The sequence below is a fragment of the Mustelus asterias genome, chromosome 7 (genome assembly GCF_964213995.1).
Source record: "Mustelus asterias chromosome 7, sMusAst1.hap1.1, whole genome shotgun sequence".
Classification (NCBI taxonomy): Eukaryota; Metazoa; Chordata; class Chondrichthyes; order Carcharhiniformes; family Triakidae; genus Mustelus; species Mustelus asterias.
This window is the reverse complement of record NC_135807.1, coordinates 408,042-430,227: the sequence shown is the minus strand read 5'-3', so window position 1 is coordinate 430,227 and position 22,186 is coordinate 408,042. Positions and strand designations below refer to the sequence as shown.

The 22,186-nt window shown below is 52.4% G+C and overlaps 1 protein-coding gene across 1 annotated transcript in view; it reads left to right on the top strand.

Moving 5' to 3' along the window:
* The first annotated feature begins 962 nt into the window (after positions 1-962).
* Positions 963-22,186, top strand: part of LOC144496029 (dynein regulatory complex protein 11-like) — a 36,950-nt gene continuing 15,726 nt past the window's right edge. Inside the window, exons 1-2 of the mRNA XM_078216982.1 lie at positions 963-1,031; positions 1,376-1,553. Of these exons, the coding sequence (XP_078073108.1) occupies positions 963-1,031; positions 1,376-1,553 (247 nt within the window). The remainder of the gene's footprint in view (positions 1,032-1,375; positions 1,554-22,186) is intronic.

Here is a 22,186-nt window from a genome sequence, read left to right as displayed (position 1 = left end):
TTCACTGCCCTGTCTACCTGTGACTCCAACTTTAGAGAATCGTGCATCTGAACTCCAAGGTCCCTCTGTTCCACGATACTCCCTAAGGTCCCACCATTCACCATGAAAGTCCTACCTTGATTTGACTTTCCAAAATACAACACCTCACACTTATCTGTATTGAACTCCACTTGCCATTTCTCGGCCCACTTCCCCAGCTGATCAAGATCCTGCTGCAATTTTTTATAACCTTCCTCACTGTCTACAATGCCACCTATTTTAGTGTCATCTGCAAACTTACTGATCATGCCTTGTACATTCTCATCGTTGATATAGATAACAAACAGCAATGGGTCCAGCACTGACCCCTGAAGCACACCACTAGTCACAGGCCTCCAGTCCGACAAGCATCCTTCCACCATTACCCTCTGCTTCCTACCATCAAGCCAATTGTGTATCCAATTTGCCAGCTCTCCCTGGATTCCATGTGATCTAACCTGCCAGAGCAGCCTACCATGTGGAACTTTATCAAAGGCCTTACTGAAATCCAAATAGACTACATCTACCACCCTGCTCTCATCAACCTTCCTGGTCACTTCATCAAAGAACTCTAACAGATTTGTAAGGCACGATCTCCCACACACAAAGCCTTGCTGACTGCTCCTAATCAAACCCTGTCTTTCCAAATGCCTGTATATCTTATCCTTCAGAATCCTCTCCAGTCATTTACAAACCACAGATGTTAGGCTCACCGGTCTATAATTCCCAGGTTTTTCTTTGCAGCCCGTCTTAAATAAGGGAACAACATTTGCTACCCTCCAGTTTTCTGGTACCTCACCCATGCCTAATGATGATGCAAATATCTCAGCCAGGGCCCCGCAATTTCTTCCCTCGCCTCACGCAGTGTTCTTGGATACACCTGGTCAGGGCCAGGAGATTTATCCACCTTCATACATTTTAATACGTCCATCACCTCTTCTGTAATGCGAACTGTCCCCAATATATCGTCACTAACTTTCCCAGGTTCCCAAATCTTCATGTCTTTCTCCACGGTAAACACAGGAGAAATAATCATTCAGAACCTCAACAATGCCGTGTGGTTCCACACATGTCTTCACTTTGGTCCTTGAGGGATCCTATTCTCTCTCTAGTTATTCTCTTTCCTTTAATAAACTTAAATAATTCCTTTGGATTCACCTTAATCCTCTCAGCTAAAGCTGCCTCATGTCCCCTTTTGCCCTCCTACTTTCCTCCTTGAGTATACTCCTGTATGCCCTGTACACCTCCAGGGAATCCCTTGATTCCAGTTGCTTGTAGCTGATGGGGGGTGGGTGGGGGTGGTGATTGTGACACTGTTTGGGGATGAATTCTCACTCACACTCCTGCTCTGAAACAGTTGGAGCCGAAACGCTTGAAGAAGGATTTGCCGAAGGTGCTGAAACAGATCAAAGCCGAGGACCGGGTGTTATTGGTGGGAACAAGCAGCCGGCCTTTCGATGCAGAGTTAAAACCGCTCTTTAAGGTTTATGATCGAGTCCTGTTGATCCCACGAGCGGACTACGCCTCACGTTACTGTGAGTCACTCTGTCTTTACCGATTGTCAATGTGAACAGACCAATGGAAACTCTGACAGGAATCTCGGAACATCAACTGATTCTGACTCCACATCCTGCGGTCAGGAACATCTATCTCCCGTATCCGATACCACGCTCCCATCCCATGCATCCCAGCTCAAACCCCTCTTGCAAACATATCAATTACGGAGCAGGAAGAGACCATTCGGCCCCTCAAACCTGCGCTGTCACTCAATGTCTTCTTGATTGTGATCTCAACTCCACGTTCCTGCCTCTCTCCCCCCGCCAAAAACCCATCAAAAAACAGCACTGCCTGTCCCCACCGCCTGTCCCCCCGCGCTGCCTGTCCCCACTGCCTGTCCCCCCGTGCTGCCTGTCCCCCCGCTGCCTGTCCCCACTGCCTGTCCCCCCGCGCTGCCTGTCCCCCCGCTGCCTGTCCCCGCTGCCTGTCCCCCCGCTGCCTGTCCCCCCGCTGCCTGTCCCCCCGCACCACCTGTCCTCCCCCCCGCTGACTGTCTCCCTGCTGCCTGTACCCCCCCGCTGCTTGTCCCCCCCCGCTGCCTGTCCCCCCCCCGCTGCCTGTCCCCCCTGCTGCCTGTCCCCCCCCGCTGCCTGTCCCCCCCGCTGCCTGTCCCCCCCGCTGCCTGTCCCCCCCTGCTGCCTGTCCCTGTCCCCCCCCCCACTGCCTGTCCCCCCCACTGCTTATCCCCCCATCCCTCCTCCTCTAACCTTATAAAAAAGACTCGGTGTGAGAACAGGTAAGCTTTTGTTTTCTTTTTCTTTTTCTAACTCTTCTTATTGTGTTGGGAGTTTGGGTGGAGAGGATGGCAGTTCGGGCAGTTCAATGCTCCTCTTGCAGGATGTGGGAGGTAAGGGCCACCATTAGTGACCCTGCTGACTTCACCTGTGGGAGGTGCACCCAGCTCCAGCTCCTCACAGACCGCCTTAGGGAATTGAAGCTGGAACTGGATGAACTTCGGATCATTCGGGAGGCAGAGGGGGTGATAGATAGCAGTTATCGGGAAGTGGTAACACCTAAAAATGAAGCTAGCTGGGCCCGGATGGAATGCATCCCAGGGTACTGAAAGAAATGGCTGAGGTAATAGCAGATACGTTAGTAGTAATCTATCAAAATTCGCTGGACTCTGGGGTAGTGCCGGCTGACTGGAAAACAGCTACTGTTACGCCGCTGTTTAAAAAAGGAAGTAGACAAAAGGCGGGTAACTACAGGCCGGTTAGCTTAACGTCCGTAGTTGGGAAGATGCTAGAGTCCATTATTAAAGAGGAAATAACAGAGCACCTGAATAAGAATGGTTCGATCAAGCAGACGCAGCATGGATTCATGAAGGGAAAGTCGTGTTTGACGAATCTACTGGATTTTTATGAAGATGTAACGAGTGCGGTTGACAGAGGGGAACCAGTGGATGTGGTGTTTTTAGATTTCCAGAAGGTGTTCGATAAGGTGCCTCACAAAAGGTTGCTGCAGAAGATTGGGGTACACGGAGTTAGGGGTAAGGTGTTGGCGTGGATTGGGGATTGGCTATCTAACAGGAAGCAGAGAGTTGGGATAAATGGGTGCTTTTCTGGTTGGCAGTTGGTGACCAGTGGCGTGCCGCAGGGATCGGTGCTGGGGCCTCAATTGTTTACCATTTACATAGATGATCTGGAGGAGGGGACTGAATCTAGGGTATTCAAGTTTGCTGATGACACGAAGGTGAGTGGGAAAGCGAATTGCGTGGAGGACGCGGAAAGTCTGCAGAGAGATTTGGATAGGCTGAGCGAGTGGGCGAGGATCTGGCAGATGGAATATAACGTTAGCAAATGTGAGGTTATCCACTTTGGAAGAAATAATAGTAAATTGGAATATTATTTAAATGGAGAAAAATTACATCGTACGACTGTGCAGAGGGACCTGGGGGTCCTTGTGCACGAATCGCAAAAACTCAGTTTGCAGGTGCAGCAGGTAATCAAGAAGGCGAATGGAATGTTGGCCTTTATCGCGAGGGGGATAGAATATAAAAGCAGGGAGGTCTTGCTGCAACTGTACAAGGCACTGGTGAGGCCGCAACTGGAGTACTGTGTGCAGTTTTGGTTCCCTTATTTGCGAAAGGATATATTGGCCTTGGAGGGAGTGCAGAGAAGGTTCACCAGGTTGATACCGGAGATGAGGGGTGTAGCTTATGAGGAGAGATTAAACAGATTGGGTCTGTACTCGTTGGAGTTTAGAAGGATGAGGGGTGATCTTATAGAGACATATAGGATAATGAAGGGGCTGGATAGGGTAGAGGTGGAGAGATTCTTTCCACTTAGAAGGGAAACCAGAACTAGAGGGCACAGCCTCAAAATAAGGGGGGGCCGGTTCAGAACAGAGTTGAGGGGGAACTTCTTCTCTCAGAGGGTAGTGAATCTCTGGAATTGTCTGCCCATTGAAGTGGTGGAGGCTACCTCGTTGAATATGTTTAAATCACGGGTAGATAGTTTTCTGATCGATAAGGGAATTAGGGGTTATGGGGAGCAGGCGGGTAAGTGGAACTGATTCGCTTCAGATCAGCCATGATCTTGTTGAATGGCGGGGCAGGCTCGAAGGGCCAGATGGCCTACTCCTGCTCCTATTTCTTATGTTCTTATGTGTCAGACAGGAGAGAGGAGGGGAGAGAGCAGTCAGTGCAGGGATCCCCTGTGGTTGTTGCCCTCCAAAATAAGTATACCGTTTTGGATACTGTGGGGGGCGGGGGGGGGGGGGGGGCGGGGGGGGGGATGACCTTCCAGGGGTAAGCCACGGTGACCAGGTCTCTGGCACGGAGTGGGGCTCTGTGACTCAGAAGGGAAAGGGGGAGAATAGGAGAGCAATAGTAGTGGGGGACTCAATGGTTAGAGGCACAGACAGGTGGTTCTGTGGGCACGAACGAGACTCCAGGATGGTAGTCTGCCTCCCTGGTGCCGGGGTCCTGGGTGTCTCTGAGCGGGTAGGAAGCATCCTAAAAAAGACAGGTAACCAGACAGACGTCATTGTCCACATTGGTGCAAATGACGTAGGCAGAAAGAGCAGGGAGGTCCTGAGAGAGCAATTCAGGGAGTTGGGTAGTCGGCGGAAAAGCAGGGCCTCTAGGGTAGTGATCTCTGGACTACTCCCAGTGCCACAAACTAGTGAGGCTAGGAACAGGGAGACTGCACAGCTGAACGCGTGGCTAAAGGACTGGTGCAGGAGGGAGGGTTTCGAATTCGTGGATCACTGGGAAGTCTTCCAGGGAGGATAGCACCTGTACAAGAAGGACGGGTTACACCTAAACTGGAGGGGCACGAATATCCTAGCTGGGGGTTTTGTTACTGCGGTTCGGGTGGGTTTAAACTAATGTGGCGGGGGGTGGGGATCAGAACAACAGGTCAATAAGCATAGAGGCTGGGGACGAGGTTGGGGCCAAGACAAGGCTATCTAAGAGGAAGAGCATTCTGGGGGAGGATGACCTCAGTGGGCCTGGAGGTCTGGAGTGCATCTGCTTCAATGCAAGGAGCATCACGGGCAAGACAGACGAGCTTAGAGCCTTAATGCTTGCGTGGAACTTGGATGTGGTTGCAGTGACGGAGACTTGGTTAAAAGAAGGACAGGACTGGCAGCTGAATATTCCGGGGTATAAGTGTTTTAGGCGAGACAGAGGAGGGGCGAGGAGAGGTGGGGGAGTAGCAATGCTGGTTAGGGAGCATATTACAGCGGTACAGAGGGTGGACAATATGGAAGGGTCAGGTAACGAGACACTGTGGGTGGAGCTCAGAAACAGGAAGGGCGCAGTCACTATGCTGGGGGTATACTACAGGCCTCCCAACAGCCCACGGGAAGTTGAGGAACGAATATGTCAGGAGATTCTGGACAGGTGCAAAAAAAATAGGGTTGTTGTAGTGGGAGACTTTAATTTCCCTTATATAGACTGGAAATCCCTGAGGGCTGGGGGTTCGGACGGGGAGGAATTTGTAAAATGTGTCCAGGAAGGTACTTTGGAACAATATGTTGACAGTCCAACTAGAGAGGGGGCTATACTGGACCGAGTACTGGGGAATGAGCCCGGTCAGGTCATCAAAGTTTCAGTGGGGGAACATGTGGCGAACAGTGACCACACTTCTGTAAACTTTCGGATAGAAATGGAGAAAGATGAGTGTTGTCCTATGGGTAAGGTGCTGAATTGGGGGAAGGCTAACTACAGCCGGATTAGGCAGGATTTGGTGGCTGTTGAATGGGAGAGGCTGTTCGAGGGTAAATCCACATCTGGCATGTGGGAGTCTTTTAAGGAGCAGTTGATAGAGTGCAGGACAGGCATGTGCCTGTAAAGAGGAAGGATAGGAAAGATAGAATTCGAGAACCGTGGATAACCAGTGAAATTGTGGGTCTAATCAAAAAGAAAAAAGAGGCATACATAAGATCCAGGCAGCTAAAAACAGATGGAGCACTGGAGGAATACAGAGAAAGTAGAAAAGAACTCAAACAGGGAGTTAGAAGGGCAAAAAGGGGTCACGAAATGTCCTTGGCAGACAGGATTAAGGAGAATCCCAAGGCATTTTATACATACGTTAGGAACAAGAGGGTTGTCAGAGAAAGAGACGGACCTCTCAGGGACAAAGGAGGGGAATTATGCTTAGAACCCAACGAAGTAGGTGAGATCCTAAATGAATACTTTGCATCAGTATTCACAAAGGAGAGGGACACGTTGATTGGTAGTGTCTCAGAGGGATGTGTAGACCCATTAGAACAAATCGCAATTACAAGGGAGGAAGTGTTAGGTGTTTTAGAAAGCATTAAGGTAGACAAATCCCCAGGGCCAGATGGCATCTGCCCTAGATTACTGAGAGAGACAAGAGATGAAATTGCTGGGCCTCGAACAGAAATCTTTGTTTCTTCATTGGACACAGGTGAGGTCCCAGAGGATTGGAGGATAGCAAATGTGGTCCCGTTATTTAAGAAGGGTAGCAAGGATAATCCGGGTAATTATAGGCCGGTGAGCTTGACGTCCGTGGTAGGGAAATTGTTGGAGAAGATTCTTAGAGATAGGATCGATAAACATTTAGAACTGAATAGTCTAATTAGCGATAGACAACATGGTTTTGTACGAGGGAGGTCATGCCTCACGAATTTGGTTGAGTTTTCTGAGGAGGTGACAAAAACGATTGATGAGGGAAGGGCCGTGGATGTCGTCTACATGGATTTTAGTAAAGTATTTGACAAGGTCCCTCATGGCAGGCTGGTGCAAAAGGTTAAATCTCACGGGATCAAAGGTGAACTAGCTAGATGGGTTCAGAACTGGCTTGGCCATAGAAGTGGAGATGCCGGTGTTGGACTGGGGTAAACACAGTAAGAAGTTTAACAACACCAGGTCAAAGTCCAACAGTCCAACCTGTTGGACTTTAACCTGGTGTTGTTAAACTTCTTACTGTGTTGGCCATAGAAGACAGAGGGTAGCAGTGGAGGGGTCTTTTTCTGATTGGAGGTCTGTGACTAGTGGTGTTCCGCAGGGCTCTGTACTGGGACCTCTGCTGTTTGTGATATATGTAAATGATTTGGAGGAAGATGTAACTGGTGTGATCAGTAAGTTTGCGGACGACACAAAGATTGCTGGAGTTGTGGATAGTGATGAACATTGTCAGAGAATACAGCAGGATATAGATAGGCTGGAACATTGGGCGGAGAAATGGCAGATGGAATTTAATCCAGATAAATGCGAAGTGATGCATTTTGGTAGATCTAATGCAAGAGCTATACAACCATCAGGAGTATAGACACACAGAGGGATCTGGGTGTGCAAATCTACAGATCCTTAAAGATGGCAGCACAGGTGAAAAAGGTGGTGAAGAAGGCATATGGCATGCTTGCCTTCATTGAACGGGGCATAGAGTATAAAAGTTGGCAGATGATGTTGTGGCTGTATAGAGCGATGGTTAGGCCACATTTGGAATACTGCGTCCAGTTCTGGTCGCCACATTACCAGGAGGACGTGGAGGCATTGGAGAGAGTACAGAAAAGGTTTACCAGGATGTTGCCTGGTGTGGAGGGTCTTAGCTATGAGGTGAGATTGGGTAAACTGGGGTTGTTCTCCCTGGAAAGACGGAGGTTGAGGGGCGACCTAATAGAAGTTTATAAAATTATGAAGGGCATAGATAGGGTGAACAGTTGGAAGCTTTTACCTAGGTCAGAAATGACAAACATAAGGGGTCACAAGTTCAAGGTAAGGGGAGCAAGGTTCAATACAGATATGCGGGGGACGTATTTTACACAGAGGGTGGTGGGAGCCTGGAATGCACTGCCAAGCAAGGTGATTGAGGCGGACATGCTGGGATCGTTTAAGACTTATCTAGATAACCACATGAACAGACTGGGAATAGAGGGATACAAAAGAATGGTCTAGTTAGGGAACACATGATTGGTGCAGGCTTGGAGGGCCGAAGGGCCTGTTCCTGCGCTGTATTGTTCTTTGTTCATGCTGCCTGTCCCCCCGCACTGCCTGTCCCCCCGCACTGCCTGTCCCTCCCCCGCTGCCTGTCCCCCCGCACTGCCTGTCCCCCCGCACTGCCTGTCCCCCCGCACTGCCTGTCCCCCCGCACTGCCTGTCCCCCCGCACTGCCTGTCCCCCCGCACTGCCTGTCCCCCCGCACTGCCTCTCCCCCCGCACTGCCTGTCCCTCCCCCGCTGCCTGTCCCTCCCCCGCTGCCTGTCCCCCCGCACTGCCTGTCCCCCCGCACTGCCTGTCCCCCCGCACTGCCTGTCCCTCCCGCACTGCCTGTCCCTCCCGCACTGCCTGTCCCCCCACCTGCCTGTCCCCCCCGCTGCCTGTCCTCCCCGCTGCCTGTCCTCCCCGCTGCCTGTCCTCCCCGCTGCCTGTCCCCCCCAACCCCGCTGCCTGTCCTCCCCGCTGCCTGTCCCCCCCACCCCTGCTGCCTGTCCCCCCAGGTGATCCCCTGTCCTGCTCCCCGATTGGTTCCCCAGGTCATGTGATCCTTTCTCTGCAGATGGATCCTTAAAGGAACAGTCCCACACCTTGCATGTTAATTTTTTGTATTCCTACATAAACACCTGTCTCTCTGAACATCAGCTACAAGTTTTACACTGTTCTAAAAAATATTCTGCTTTTCTATTCTTCCAACCAAAATGAATAACCTCACATTTCCCTCACATCATAATCCATCGACCATCCAGGTCCCCACTCACTGAACCACTTTGTCTTTTTGTGTCCTCCTCACATCTTCCCTTCCCTCCTAACTTTGTATTGTCAATAAATTTTGATACATCTCTCTCACTCTCTTTGTCTGAGGCGTTAATGTAGATTGTAAATATCTGGGGTGCCAGCACTGGTCCTTACAGCACTGGTCCTTACAGCACTGGTCCTTACAGCACTGGTCCTTACAGCACTGGTCCTTACAGCACTGGTCCTTACAGCACTGGTCCTTACAGCACTGGTCCTTACAGCACAGATCCAGCAGCACTGGTCCTTACAGCACTGATCCTTACAGCACTGGTCCTTACAGCACTGGTCCTTACAGCACTGGTCCTTACAGCACAGATCCAGCAGCACTGGTCCTTACAGCACTGGTCCTTACAGCACTGGTCCTTACAGCACTGATCCTTACAGCACTGGTCCTTACAGCACAGATCCAGCAGCACTGGTCCTTACAGCACTGGTCCTTACAGCACTGGTCCTTACAGCACTGGTCCTGCAGCACTGGTCCTTACAGCACTGGTCCTTACAGCACTGGTCCTTACAGCACTGATCCTTACAGCACTGGTCCTTACAGCACTGATCCTTACAGCACTGGTCCTTACAGCACTGATCCTTACAGCACTGGTCCTTACAGCACTGGTCCTTACAGCACTGGTCCTTACAGCACAGATCCAGCAGCACTGGTCCTTACAGCACTGGTCCTTACAGCACTGGTCCTTACAGCACAGATCCAGCAGCACTGGTCCTGACAGCACTGGTCCTGACAGCACTGATCCTTACAGCACTGGTCCTTACAGCACTGGTCCTTACAGCACTGGTCCTGACAGCACTGGTCCTTACAGCACTGGTCCTTACAGCACTGGTCCTGACAGCACTGGTCCTGACAGCACTGGTCCTTACAGCACTGGTCCTTACAGCACTGGTCCTGACAGCACTGGTCCTTACAGCACTGGTCCTTACAGCACTGATCCTGCAGCACTGGTCCTGACAGCACTGATCCTTACAGCACTGGTCCTTACAGCACTGATCCTTACAGCACTGGTCCTGACAGCACTGGTCCTGACAGCACTGATCCTTACAGCACTGATCCTTACAGCACTGGTCCTTACAGCACTGGTCCTTACAGCACTGGTCCTTACAGCACTGGTCCTTACAGCACTGGTCCTTACAGCACTGGTCCTTACAGCACTGATCCTTACAGCACTGATCCTTACAGCACTGGTCCTTACAGCACTGGTTCTTACAGCACTGATCCTGCAGCACTGGTCCTGACAGCACTGGTCCTGCAGCACTGGTCCATGCAGCACTGGTCCTTACAGCACTGATCCTTACAGCACTGATCCTTACAGCACTGGTCCTTACAGCACTGGTCCTTACAGCACTGGTCCTTACAGCACTGGTCCTTACAGCGCTGGTCCTTACAGCACTGATCCTTACAGCACTGATCCTTACAGCACTGGTCCTTACAGCACTGGTCCTGACAGCACTGATCCTGCAGCACTGGTCCTGACAGCACTGGTCCTGCAGCACTGGTCCTTGCAGCACTGGTCCTTACAGCACTGGTCTTGACAGCACTGGTCCTTACAGCACTGATCCTCCAGCACTGGTCCTGACAGCACTGATCCTTACAGCACTGGTCCTTACAGCACTGGTCCTTACAGCACTGATCCTTACAGCACTGGTCCTTACAGCACTGGTCCTTACAGCACTGGTCCTTACAGCACTGGTCCTGACAGCACTGGTCCTTACAGCACTGGTCCTTACAGCACTGGTCCTTACAGCACTGATCCTTACAGCACTGGTCCTTACAGCACTGGTCCTTACAGCACTGGTCCTTACAGCACTGGCCCTTACAGCACTGATCCTGACAGCACTGGTCCTTACAGCACTGGTCCTTACAGCACTGGTCCTTACAGCACTGATCCTGACAGCACTGGTCCTTACAGCACTGGTCCTTACAGCACTGGTCCTTACAGCACTGGTCCTTACAGCACTGATCCTGACAGCACTGGTCCTTACAGCACTCGTCCTTACAGCACTGATCCTGACAGCACTGGTCCTTTAGCACTGGTCCTTACAGCACTGGTCCTTACAGCACTGATCCTGACAGCACTGGTCCTTACAGCACTGGTCCTTACAGCACTGGTCCTTACAGCACTGGTCCTTACAGCACTGATCCTTACAGCACTGGTCCTTACAGCGCTGGTCCTTACAGCACTGGTCCTTACAGCACTGGTCCTTACAGCACTGGTCCTTACAGCACTGATCCTGACAGCACTGGTCCTTTCAGCACTGATCCTGACAGCACTGGTCCTTACAGCACTGGTCCTTACAGCACTGGTCCTTACAGCACTGGTCCTTACAGCACTGGTCCTTACAGCACTGATCCTTACAGCACTGATCCTTACAGCACTGATCCTTACAGCACTGATCCTTACAGCACTGATCCTGCAGCACTGGTCCTTACAGCACTGGTCCTTACAGCACTGGTCCTTACAGCACTGGTCCTTACATCACTGGTCCTGCAGCACTGGTCCTTACAGCACTGGTCCTTACAGCACTGATCCTGAGAGCACTGGTCCTTACAGCACTGGTCCTTACAGCACTGGTCCTGCAGCACTGGTCCTTACAGCACTGGTCCTTACATCACTGGTCCTGCAGCACTGGTCCTTACAGCACTGGTCCTTACAGCACTGATCCTGAGAGCACTGGTCCTTACAGCACTGGTCCTTACAGCACTGATCCTGCAGCACTGGTCCTTACAGCACTGGTCCTTACAGCACTGGTCCTTACAGCACTGGTCCTTACATCACTGGTCCTGCAGCACTGGTCCTTACAGCACTGGTCCTTACAGCACTGATCCTGAGAGCACTGGTCCTTACAGCACTGGTCCTTACAGCACTGGTCCTGCAGCACTGGTCCTTACAGCACTGGTCCTTACAGCACTGGTCCTGCAGCACTGGTCCTTACAGCACTGGTCCTTACAGCACTGATCCTTACAGCACTGATCCTTACAGCACTGATCCTTACAGCACTGGTCCTTACAGCACTGGTCCTTACAGCACTGGTCCTGACAGCACTGGTCCTGACAGCACTGATCCTTACAGCACTGGTCCTTACAGCACTGGTCCTTACAGCACTGGTCCTGACAGCACTGATCCTGCAGCACTGGTCCTGACAGCACTGGTCCTGCAGCACTGGTCCTTGCAGCACTGGTCCTTACAGCACTGGTCCTTACAGCACTGATCCTCCAGCACTGGTCCTTACAGCACTGGTCCTTACAGCACTGATCCTTACAGCACTGATCCTCCAGCACTGGTCCTTACAGCACTGGTCCTTACAGCACTGGTCCTTACAGCACTGGTCCTTACAGCACAGGTCCTTACAGCACTGGTCCTGACAGCATTGATCCTCCAGCACTGGTCCTTACAGCACTGGTCCTTACAGCACTGGTCCTTACAGCACTGGTCCTGACAGCACTGGTCCTTACAGCACTGGTCCTTACAGCACTGGTCCTTACAGCACTGGCCCTTACAGCACTGATCCTTACAGCACTGGTCCTTACAGCACTGGTCCTGCAGCACTGGTCCTTACAGCACTGATCCTTACAGCACTAGTCCTGCAGCACTGGTCCTTACAGCACTGGTCCTTACAGCACTGGTCCTTACAGCACTGGTCCTTACAGCACTGGTCCTGACAGCACTGGTCCTTACAGCACTGGTCCTTACAGCACTGGTCCTTACAGCACTGGTCCTTACAGCACTGGTCCTTACAGCACTGGTCCTTACAGCACTGGTCCTGACAGCACTGGTCCTTACAGCACTGGTCCTTACAGCACTGATCCTTACAGCACTGGTCCTTACAGCACTGATCCTTACAGCACTGGTCCTTACAGCACTGATCCTTACAGCACTGGTCCTTACAGCACTGGTCCTTACAGCACTGGTCCTTACAGCACTGGTCCTGACAGCACTGGTCCTTACAGCACTGGTCCTTACAGCACTGATCCTTACAGCACTGGTCCTGACAGCACTCGTCCTTACAGCACTGGTCCTTACAGCACTGGTCCTTACAGCACTGGTCCTTACAGCACTGATCCTTACAGCACTGATCCTGCAGCACTGGTCCTTACAGCACTGGTCCTGACAGCACTCGTCCTTACAGCACTGGTCCTTACAGCACTGGTCCTTACAGCACTGATCCTTACAGCACTGGTCCTTACAGCACTGATCCTGCAGCACTGGTCCTTACAGCACTGGTCCTGCAGCACTGGTCCTTACAGCACTGGTCCTTACAGCACTGGTCCTTACAGCACTGGTCCTTACAGCACTGGTCCTTACAGCACTGATCCTGACAGCACTGGTCCTTACAGCACTGGTCCTTACAGCACTGGTCCTTACAGCACTGGTCCTTACAGCACTGATCCTGACAGCACTGGTCCTTTCAGCACTGATCCTGACAGCACTGGTCCTTACAGCACTGGTCCTTACAGCACTGGTCCTTACAGCACTGGTCCTTACAGCACTGGTCCTTACAGCACTGATCCTGACAGCACTGATCCTTACAGCACTGGTCCTTACAGCACTGGTCCTTACAGCACTGATCCTTACAGCACTGGTCCTGCAGCACTGGTCCTTACAGCACTGGTCCTTACAGCACTGGTCCTTACAGCACTGGTCCTTACATCACTGGTCCTGCAGCACTGGTCCTTACAGCACTGGTCCTTACAGCACTGATCCTGAGAGCACTGGTCCTTACAGCACTGGTCCTGCAGCACTGGTCCTTACAGCACTGGTCCTTACAGCACTGGTCTTGACAGCACTGGTCCTTACAGCACTGATCCTCCAGCACTGGTCCTGACCGCACTGGTCCTTACAGCACTGGTCCTTACAGCACTGATCCTTACAGCACTGGTCCTTACAGCACTGGTCCTTACAGCACTGGTCCTTACAGCACTGGTCCTGACAGCACTGGTCCTGACAGCACTGGTCCTTACAGCACTGGTCCTTACAGCACTGGTCCTTACAGCACTGATCATTACAGCACTGGTCCTTACAGCACTGGTCCTTACAGCACTGGTCCTTACAGCACTGGTCCTTACAGCACTGATCCTGACAGCACTGGTCCTTACAGCACTGGTCCTTACAGCACTGATCCTGACAGCACTGGTCCTTACAGCACTGGTCCTTACAGCACTGGTCCTTACAGCACTGGTCCTTAAAGCACTGATCCTGACAGCACTGGTCCTTACAGCACTGGTCCTTACAGCACTGATCCTGACAGCACTGGTCCTTTAGCACTGGTCCTTACAGCACTGGTCCTTACAGCACTGATCCTGACAGCACTGGTCCTTACAGCACTGGTCCTTACAGCACTGGTCCTTACAGCACTGGTCCTTACAGCACTGGTCCTTACAGCACTGGTCCTTACAGCACTGGTCCTTACAGCACTGGTCCTTACAGCACTGATCCTGACAGCACTGGTCCTTTCAGCACTGATCCTGACAGCACTGGTCCTGACAGCACTGGTCCTTACAGCACTGGTCCTTACATCACTGGTCCTGCAGCACTGGTCCTTACAGCACTGGTCCTTACAGCACTGATCCTGAGAGCACTGGTCCTTACAGCACTGGTCCTTACAGCACTGGTCCTGCAGCACTGGTCCTTACAGCACTGGTCCTTACATCACTGGTCCTGCAGCACTGGTCCTTACAGCACTGGTCCTTACAGCACTGATCCTGAGAGCACTGGTCCTTACAGCACTGGTCCTTACAGCACTGATCCTGCAGCACTGGTCCTTACAGCACTGGTCCTTACAGCACTGGTCCTTACAGCACTGGTCCTTACATCACTGGTCCTGCAGCACTGGTCCTTACAGCACTGGTCCTTACAGCACTGATCCTGAGAGCACTGGTCCTTACAGCACTGGTCCTTACAGCACTGGTCCTGCAGCACTGGTCCTTACAGCACTGGTCCTTACAGCACTGGTCCTGCAGCACTGGTCCTTACAGCACTGGTCCTTACAGCACTGATCCTTACAGCACTGATCCTTACAGCACTGATCCTTACAGCACTGGTCCTTACAGCACTGGTCCTTACAGCACTGGTCCTGACAGCACTGGTCCTGACAGCACTGATCCTTACAGCACTGGTCCTTACAGCACTGGTCCTTACAGCACTGGTCCTGACAGCACTGATCCTGCAGCACTGGTCCTGACAGCACTGGTCCTGCAGCACTGGTCCTTGCAGCACTGGTCCTTACAGCACTGGTCCTTACAGCACTGATCCTCCAGCACTGGTCCTTACAGCACTGGTCCTTACAGCACTGATCCTTACAGCACTGATCCTCCAGCACTGGTCCTTACAGCACTGGTCCTTACAGCACTGGTCCTTACAGCACTGGTCCTTACAGCACAGGTCCTTACAGCACTGGTCCTGACAGCATTGATCCTCCAGCACTGGTCCTTACAGCACTGGTCCTTACAGCACTGGTCCTTACAGCACTGGTCCTGACAGCACTGGTCCTTACAGCACTGGTCCTTACAGCACTGGTCCTTACAGCACTGGCCCTTACAGCACTGATCCTTACAGCACTGGTCCTTACAGCACTGGTCCTGCAGCACTGGTCCTTACAGCACTGATCCTTACAGCACTAGTCCTGCAGCACTGGTCCTTACAGCACTGGTCCTTACAGCACTGGTCCTTACAGCACTGGTCCTTACAGCACTGGTCCTGACAGCACTGGTCCTTACAGCACTGGTCCTTACAGCACTGGTCCTTACAGCACTGGTCCTTACAGCACTGGTCCTTACAGCACTGGTCCTTACAGCACTGGTCCTGACAGCACTGGTCCTTACAGCACTGGTCCTTACAGCACTGATCCTTACAGCACTGGTCCTTACAGCACTGATCCTTACAGCACTGGTCCTTACAGCACTGATCCTTACAGCACTGGTCCTTACAGCACTGGTCCTTACAGCACTGGTCCTTACAGCACTGGTCCTGACAGCACTGGTCCTTACAGCACTGGTCCTTACAGCACTGATCCTTACAGCACTGGTCCTGACAGCACTCGTCCTTACAGCACTGGTCCTTACAGCACTGGTCCTTACAGCACTGGTCCTTACAGCACTGATCCTTACAGCACTCGTCCTGACAGCACTCGTCCTTACAGCACTGGTCCTGACAGCACTGATCCTTACAGCACTGGTCCTTACAGCACTGGTCCTGACAGCACTGGTCCTTACAGCACTGGTCCTTACAGCACTGGTCCTTACAGCACTGATCCTTACAGCACTGATCCTGCAGCACTGGTCCTTACAGCACTGGTCCTGACAGCACTCGTCCTTACAGCACTGGTCCTTACAGCACTGGTCCTTACAGCACTGATCCTTACAGCACTGGTCCTTACAGCACTGATCCTGCAGCACTGGTCCTTACAGCACTGGTCCTGCAGCACTGGTCCTTCCAGCACTGGTCCTTACAGCACTGGTCCTTACAGCACTGGTCCTTACAGCACTGGTCCTTACAGCACTGGTCCTTACAGCACTGATCCTGACAGCACTGGTCCTTACAGCACTGGTTCTTACAGCACTGGTCCTTACAGCACTGATCCTGACAGCACTGGTCCTTACAGCACTGGTCCTTACAGCACTGGTCCTTACAGCACTGATCCTGACAGCACTGGTCCTTTCAGCACTGATCCTGACAGCACTGGTCCTTACAGCACTGGTCCTTACAGCACTGGTCCTTACAGCACTGGTCCTTACAGCACTGGTCCTTACAGCACTGATCCTGACAGCACTGATCCTTACAGCACTGGTCCTTACAGCACTGGTCCTTACAGCACTGATCCTTACAGCACTGATCCTGCAGCACTGGTCCTTACAGCACTGGTCCTTACAGCACTGGTCCTTACAGCACTGGTCCTTACATCACTGGTCCTGCAGCACTGGTCCTTACAGCACTGGTCCTTACAGCACTGATCCTGAGAGCACTGGTCCTTACAGCACTGGTCCTGCAGCACTGGTCCTTACAGCACTGGTCCTTACAGCACTGGTCTTGACAGCACTGGTCCTTACAGCACTGATCCTCCAGCACTGGTCCTGACAGCACTGGTCCTTACAGCACTGGTCCTTACAGCACTGATCCTTACAGCACTGGTCCTTACAGCACTGGTCCTTACAGCACTGGTCCTTACAGCACTGGTCCTGACAGCACTGGTCCTTACAGCACTGGTCCTTACAGCACTGGTCCTTACAGCACTGATCCTTACAGCACTGGTCCTTACAGCACTGGTCCTTACAGCACTGGTCCTTACAGCACTGGTCCTTACAGCACTGGTCCTTACAGCACTGATCCTGACAGCACTGGTCCTTACAGCACTGGTCCTTATAGCACTGATCCTGACAGCACTGGTCCTTACAGCACTGGTCCTTACAGCACTGGTCCTTACAGCACTGGTCCTTACAGCACTGATCCTGACAGCACTGGTCCTTACAGCACTGGTCCTTACAGCACTGATCCTGACAGCACTGGTCCTTTAGCACTGGTCCTTACAGCACTGGTCCTTACAGCACTGATCCTGACAGCACTGGTCCTTACAGCACTGGTCCTTACAGCACTGGTCCTTACAGCACTGGTCCTTACAGCACTGGTCCTTACAGCACTGGTCCTTACAGCACTGGTCCTTACAGCACTGGTCCTTACAGCACTGATCCTGACAGCACTGGTCCTTTCAGCACTGATCCTGACAGCACTGGTCCTGACAGCACTGGTCCTTACATCACTGGTCCTGCAGCACTGGTCCTTACAGCACTGGTCCTTACAGCACTGATCCTGAGAGCACTGGTCCTTCCAGCACTGGTCCTTACAGCACTGGTCCTGCAGCACTGGTCCTTACAGCACTGGTCCTGCAGCACTGATCCTGAGAGCACTGGTCCTTACAGCACTGGTCCTTACAGCACTGATCCTGCAGCACTGGTCCTTACAGCACTGGTCCTTACAGCACTGGTCCTTACAGCACTGGTCCTTACATCACTGGTCCTGCAGCACTGGTCCTTACAGCACTGGTCCTTACAGCACTGATCCTGAGAGCACTGGTCCTTACAGCACTGGTCCTTACAGCACTGATCCTGCAGCACTGGTCCTTACAGCACTGGTCCTTACAGCACTGGTCCTTACAGCACTGGTCCTTACATCACTGGTCCTGCAGCACTGGTCCTTACAGCACTGGTCCTTACAGCACTGATCCTGAGAGCACTGGTCCTTACAGCACTGGTCCTTACAGCACTGGTCCTGCAGCACTGGTCCTTACAGCACTGGTCCTTACAGCACTGGTCCTGCAGCACTGGTCCTTACAGCACTGGTCCTTACAGCACTGATCCTTACAGCACTGATCCTTACAGCACTGATCCTTACAGCACTGATCCTTACAGCACTGGTCCTTACAGCACTGGTCCTTACAGCACTGGTCCTGACAGCACTGGTCCTGACAGCACTGATCCTTACAGCACTGGTCCTTACAGCACTGGTCCTTACAGCACTGGTCCTGCAGCACTGATCCTTACAGCACTGATCCTTACAGCACTGATCCTCCAGCACTGGTCCTTACAGCACTGGTCCTTACAGCACTGATCCTCCAGCACTGGTCCTTACAGCACTGGTCCTCCAGCACTGGTCCTTACAGCACTGGTCCTTACAGCACTGATCCTTACAGCACTGATCCTCCAGCACTGGTCCTTACAGCACTGGTCCTTACAGCACTGATCCTTACAGCACTGGTCCTTACAGCACAGGTCCTTACAGCACTGGTCCTTACAGCACTGGTCCTGACAGCATTGATCCTCCAGCACTGGTCCTTACAGCACTGGTCCTTACAGCACTGGTCCTTACAGCACTGGTCCTGACAGCACTGGTCCTTACAGCACTGGTCCTTACAGCACTGGTCCTTACAGCACTGGCCCTTACAGCACTGATCCTTACAGCACTGGTCCTTACAGCACTGGTCCTGCAGCACTGGTCCTTACAGCACTGATCCTTACAGCACTGGTCCTGCAGCACTGGTCCTTACAGCACTGGTCCTTACAGCACTGGTCCTTACAGCACTGGTCCTTACAGCACTGGTCCTGACAGCACTGGTCCTTACAGCACTGGTCCTTACAGCACTGGTCCTTACAGCACTGGTCCTTACAGCACTGGTCCTTACAGCACTGGTCCTTACAGCACTGGTCCTGACAGCACTGGTCCTTACAGCACTGGTCCTTACAGCACTGATCCTTACAGCACTGGTCCTTACAGCACTGATCCTTACAGAACTGGTCCTTACAGCACTGATCCTTACAGCACTGGTCCTTACAGCACTGGTCCTTACAGCACTGGTCCTTACAGCACTGGTCCTTACAGCACTGGTCCTGACAGCACTGGTCCTTACAGCACTGGTCCTTACAGCACTGATCCTTACAGCACTGATCCTGACAGCACTGATCCTGACAGCACTGGTCCTTACAGCACTGGTCCTTACAGCACTGGTCCTTACAGCACTGGTCCTGACAGCACTCGTCCTTACAGCACTGGTCCTTACAGCACTGGTCCTTACAGCACTGGTCCTTACAGCACTGGTCCTGACAGCACTCGTCCTTACAGCACTGGTCCTTACAGCACTGGTCCTGACAGCACTGATCCTTACAGCACTGGTCCTTACAGCACTGGTCCTGACAGCACTGGTCCTTACAGCACTGGTCCTTACAGCACTGGTCCTTACAGCACTGGTCCTTACAGCACTGGTCCTTACAGCACTGATCCTTACAGCACTGATCCTGCAGCACTGGTCCTCACAGCACTGGTCCTGACAGCACTCGTCCTTACAGCACTGGTCCTTACAGCACTGATCCTGCAGCACTGGTCCTTACAGCACTGGTCCTGCAGCACTGGTCCTTACAGCACTGGTCCTTTCAGCACTGGTCCTTACAGCACTGGTCCTTACAGCACTGGTCCTTACAGCACTGGTCCTTACAGCACTGGTCCTTACAGCACTGATCCTGACAGCACTGGTCCTTACAGCACTGGTCCTTACAGCACTGGTCCTTACAGCACTGATCCTGACAGCACTGGTCCTTACAGCACTGGTCCTTACAGCACTGGTCCTTACAGCACTGGTCCTTACAGCACTGATCCTGACAGCACTGGTCCTTTCAGCACTGATCCTGACAGCACTGGTCCTTACAGCACTGGTCCTTACAGCACTGGTCCTTACAGCACTGGTCCTTACAGCACTGGTCCTTACAGCACTGATCCTGACAGCACTGGTCCTTTCAGCACTGATCCTGACAGCACTGGTCCTTACAGCACTGGTCCTTACAGCACTGGTCCTTACAGCACTGGTCCTTACAGCACTGATCCTTACAGCACTGGTCCTTACAGCACTGATCCTTACAGCACTGGTCCTTACAGCACTGATCCTTACAGCACTGGTCCTTACAGCACTGGTCCTTACAGCACTGGTCCTTACAGCACTGGTCCTTACAGCACTGATCCTGACAGCACTGGTCCTTTCAGCACTGATCCTGACAGCACTGGTCCTTACAGCACTGGTCCTTACAGCACTGGTCCTTACAGCACTGGTCCTTACAGCACTGATCCTTACAGCACTGGTCCTTACAGCACTGATCCTGACAGCACTGGTCCTGACAGCACTGGTCCTTACAGCACTGATCCTTACAGCACTGATCCTTACAGCACTGATCCTTACAGCACTGGTCCTTACAGCACTGGTCCTTATAGCACTGATCCTTACAGCACTGGTCCTTACAGCACTGGTCCTTACAGCACTGGTCCTTACAGCACTGATCCTTACAGCACTGGTCCTTACAGCACTGATCCTTACAGCACTGGTCCTTACAGCACTGGTCCTTACAGCACTGGTCCTTACAGCACTGATCCTGACAGCACTGGTCCTTTCAGCACTGATCCTGACAGCACTGGTCCTTACAGCACTGGTCCTTACAGCACTGGTCCTTACAGCACTGGTCCTTACAGCACTGGTCCTTACAGCACTGATCCTGACAGCACTGATCCTTACAGCACTGGTCCTTACAGCACTGGTCCTTACAGCACTGATCCTTACAGCACTGGTCCTTACAGCACTGGTCCTTACAGCACTGGTCCTTACAGCACTGGACCTTACAGCACTGGTCCTTACATCACTGGTCCTGCAGCACTGGTCCTTACAGCACTGGTCCTTACAGCACTGATCCTGAGAGCACTGGTCCTTACAGCACTGGTCCTTACAGCACTGGTCCTGCAGCACTGGTCCTTACAGCACTGGTCCTTACAGCACTGGTCCTGCAGCACTGGTCCTTACAGCACTGGTCCTTACAGCACTGGTCCTGCAGCACTGGTCCTTACAGCACTGGTCCTTACAGCACTGATCCTGAGAGCACTGGTCCTTACAGCACTGGTCCTTACAGCACTGGTCCTTACAGCACTGGTCCTTACAGCACTGATCCTGACAGCACTGGTCCTTACAGCACTGATCCTTACAGCACTGATCCTTACAGCACTGGTCCTTACAGCACTGGTCCTTACAGCACTGATCCTTACAGCACTGGTCCTGACAGCACTGGTCCTTACAGCACTGATCCTTACAGCACTGGCCCTTACAGCACTGGTCCTTACAGCACTGGTCCTTACAGCACTGGTCCTTACAGCACTGATCCTTACAGCACTGATCCTTACAGCACTGGTCCTGACAGCACTGGTCCTTACAGCACTGATCCTGACAGCACTGGTCCTTACAGCACTGGTCCTTACAGCACTGGTCCTGCAGCACTGGTCCTTACAGCACTGGTCCTTACAGCACTGGTCCTGCAGCACTGGTCCTTACAGCACTGGTCCTTACAGCACTGGTCCTTACAGCACTGGTCCTTACAGCACTGGTCCTTACAGCACTGATCCTTACAGCACTGATCCTGCAGCACTGGTCCTTACAGCACTGGTCCTTACAGCACTGGTCCTTACAGCACTGGTCCTTACAGCACTGGTCCTTACAGCACTGGTCCTTACAGCACTGATCCTTACAGCACTGATCCTGACAGCACTGGTCCTTACAGCACTGGTCCTTACAGCACTGGTCCTTACAGCACTGATCCTTACAGCACTGATCCTGACAGCACTGGTCCTTACAGCACTGGTCCTTACAGCACTGGTCCTTACAGCACTGATCCTTACAGCACTGGTCCTTACAGCACTGGTCCTTACAGCACTGGTCCTGACAGCACTGGTCCTTACAGCACTGATCCTGACAGCACTGGTCCTTACAGCACTGGTCCTTACAGCACTGGTCTTTACAGCACTGGTCCTTACAGCACTGATCCTTACAGCACTGGTCTTTACATCACTGGTCCTTACAGCACTGGTCCTTACAGCACTGATCCTT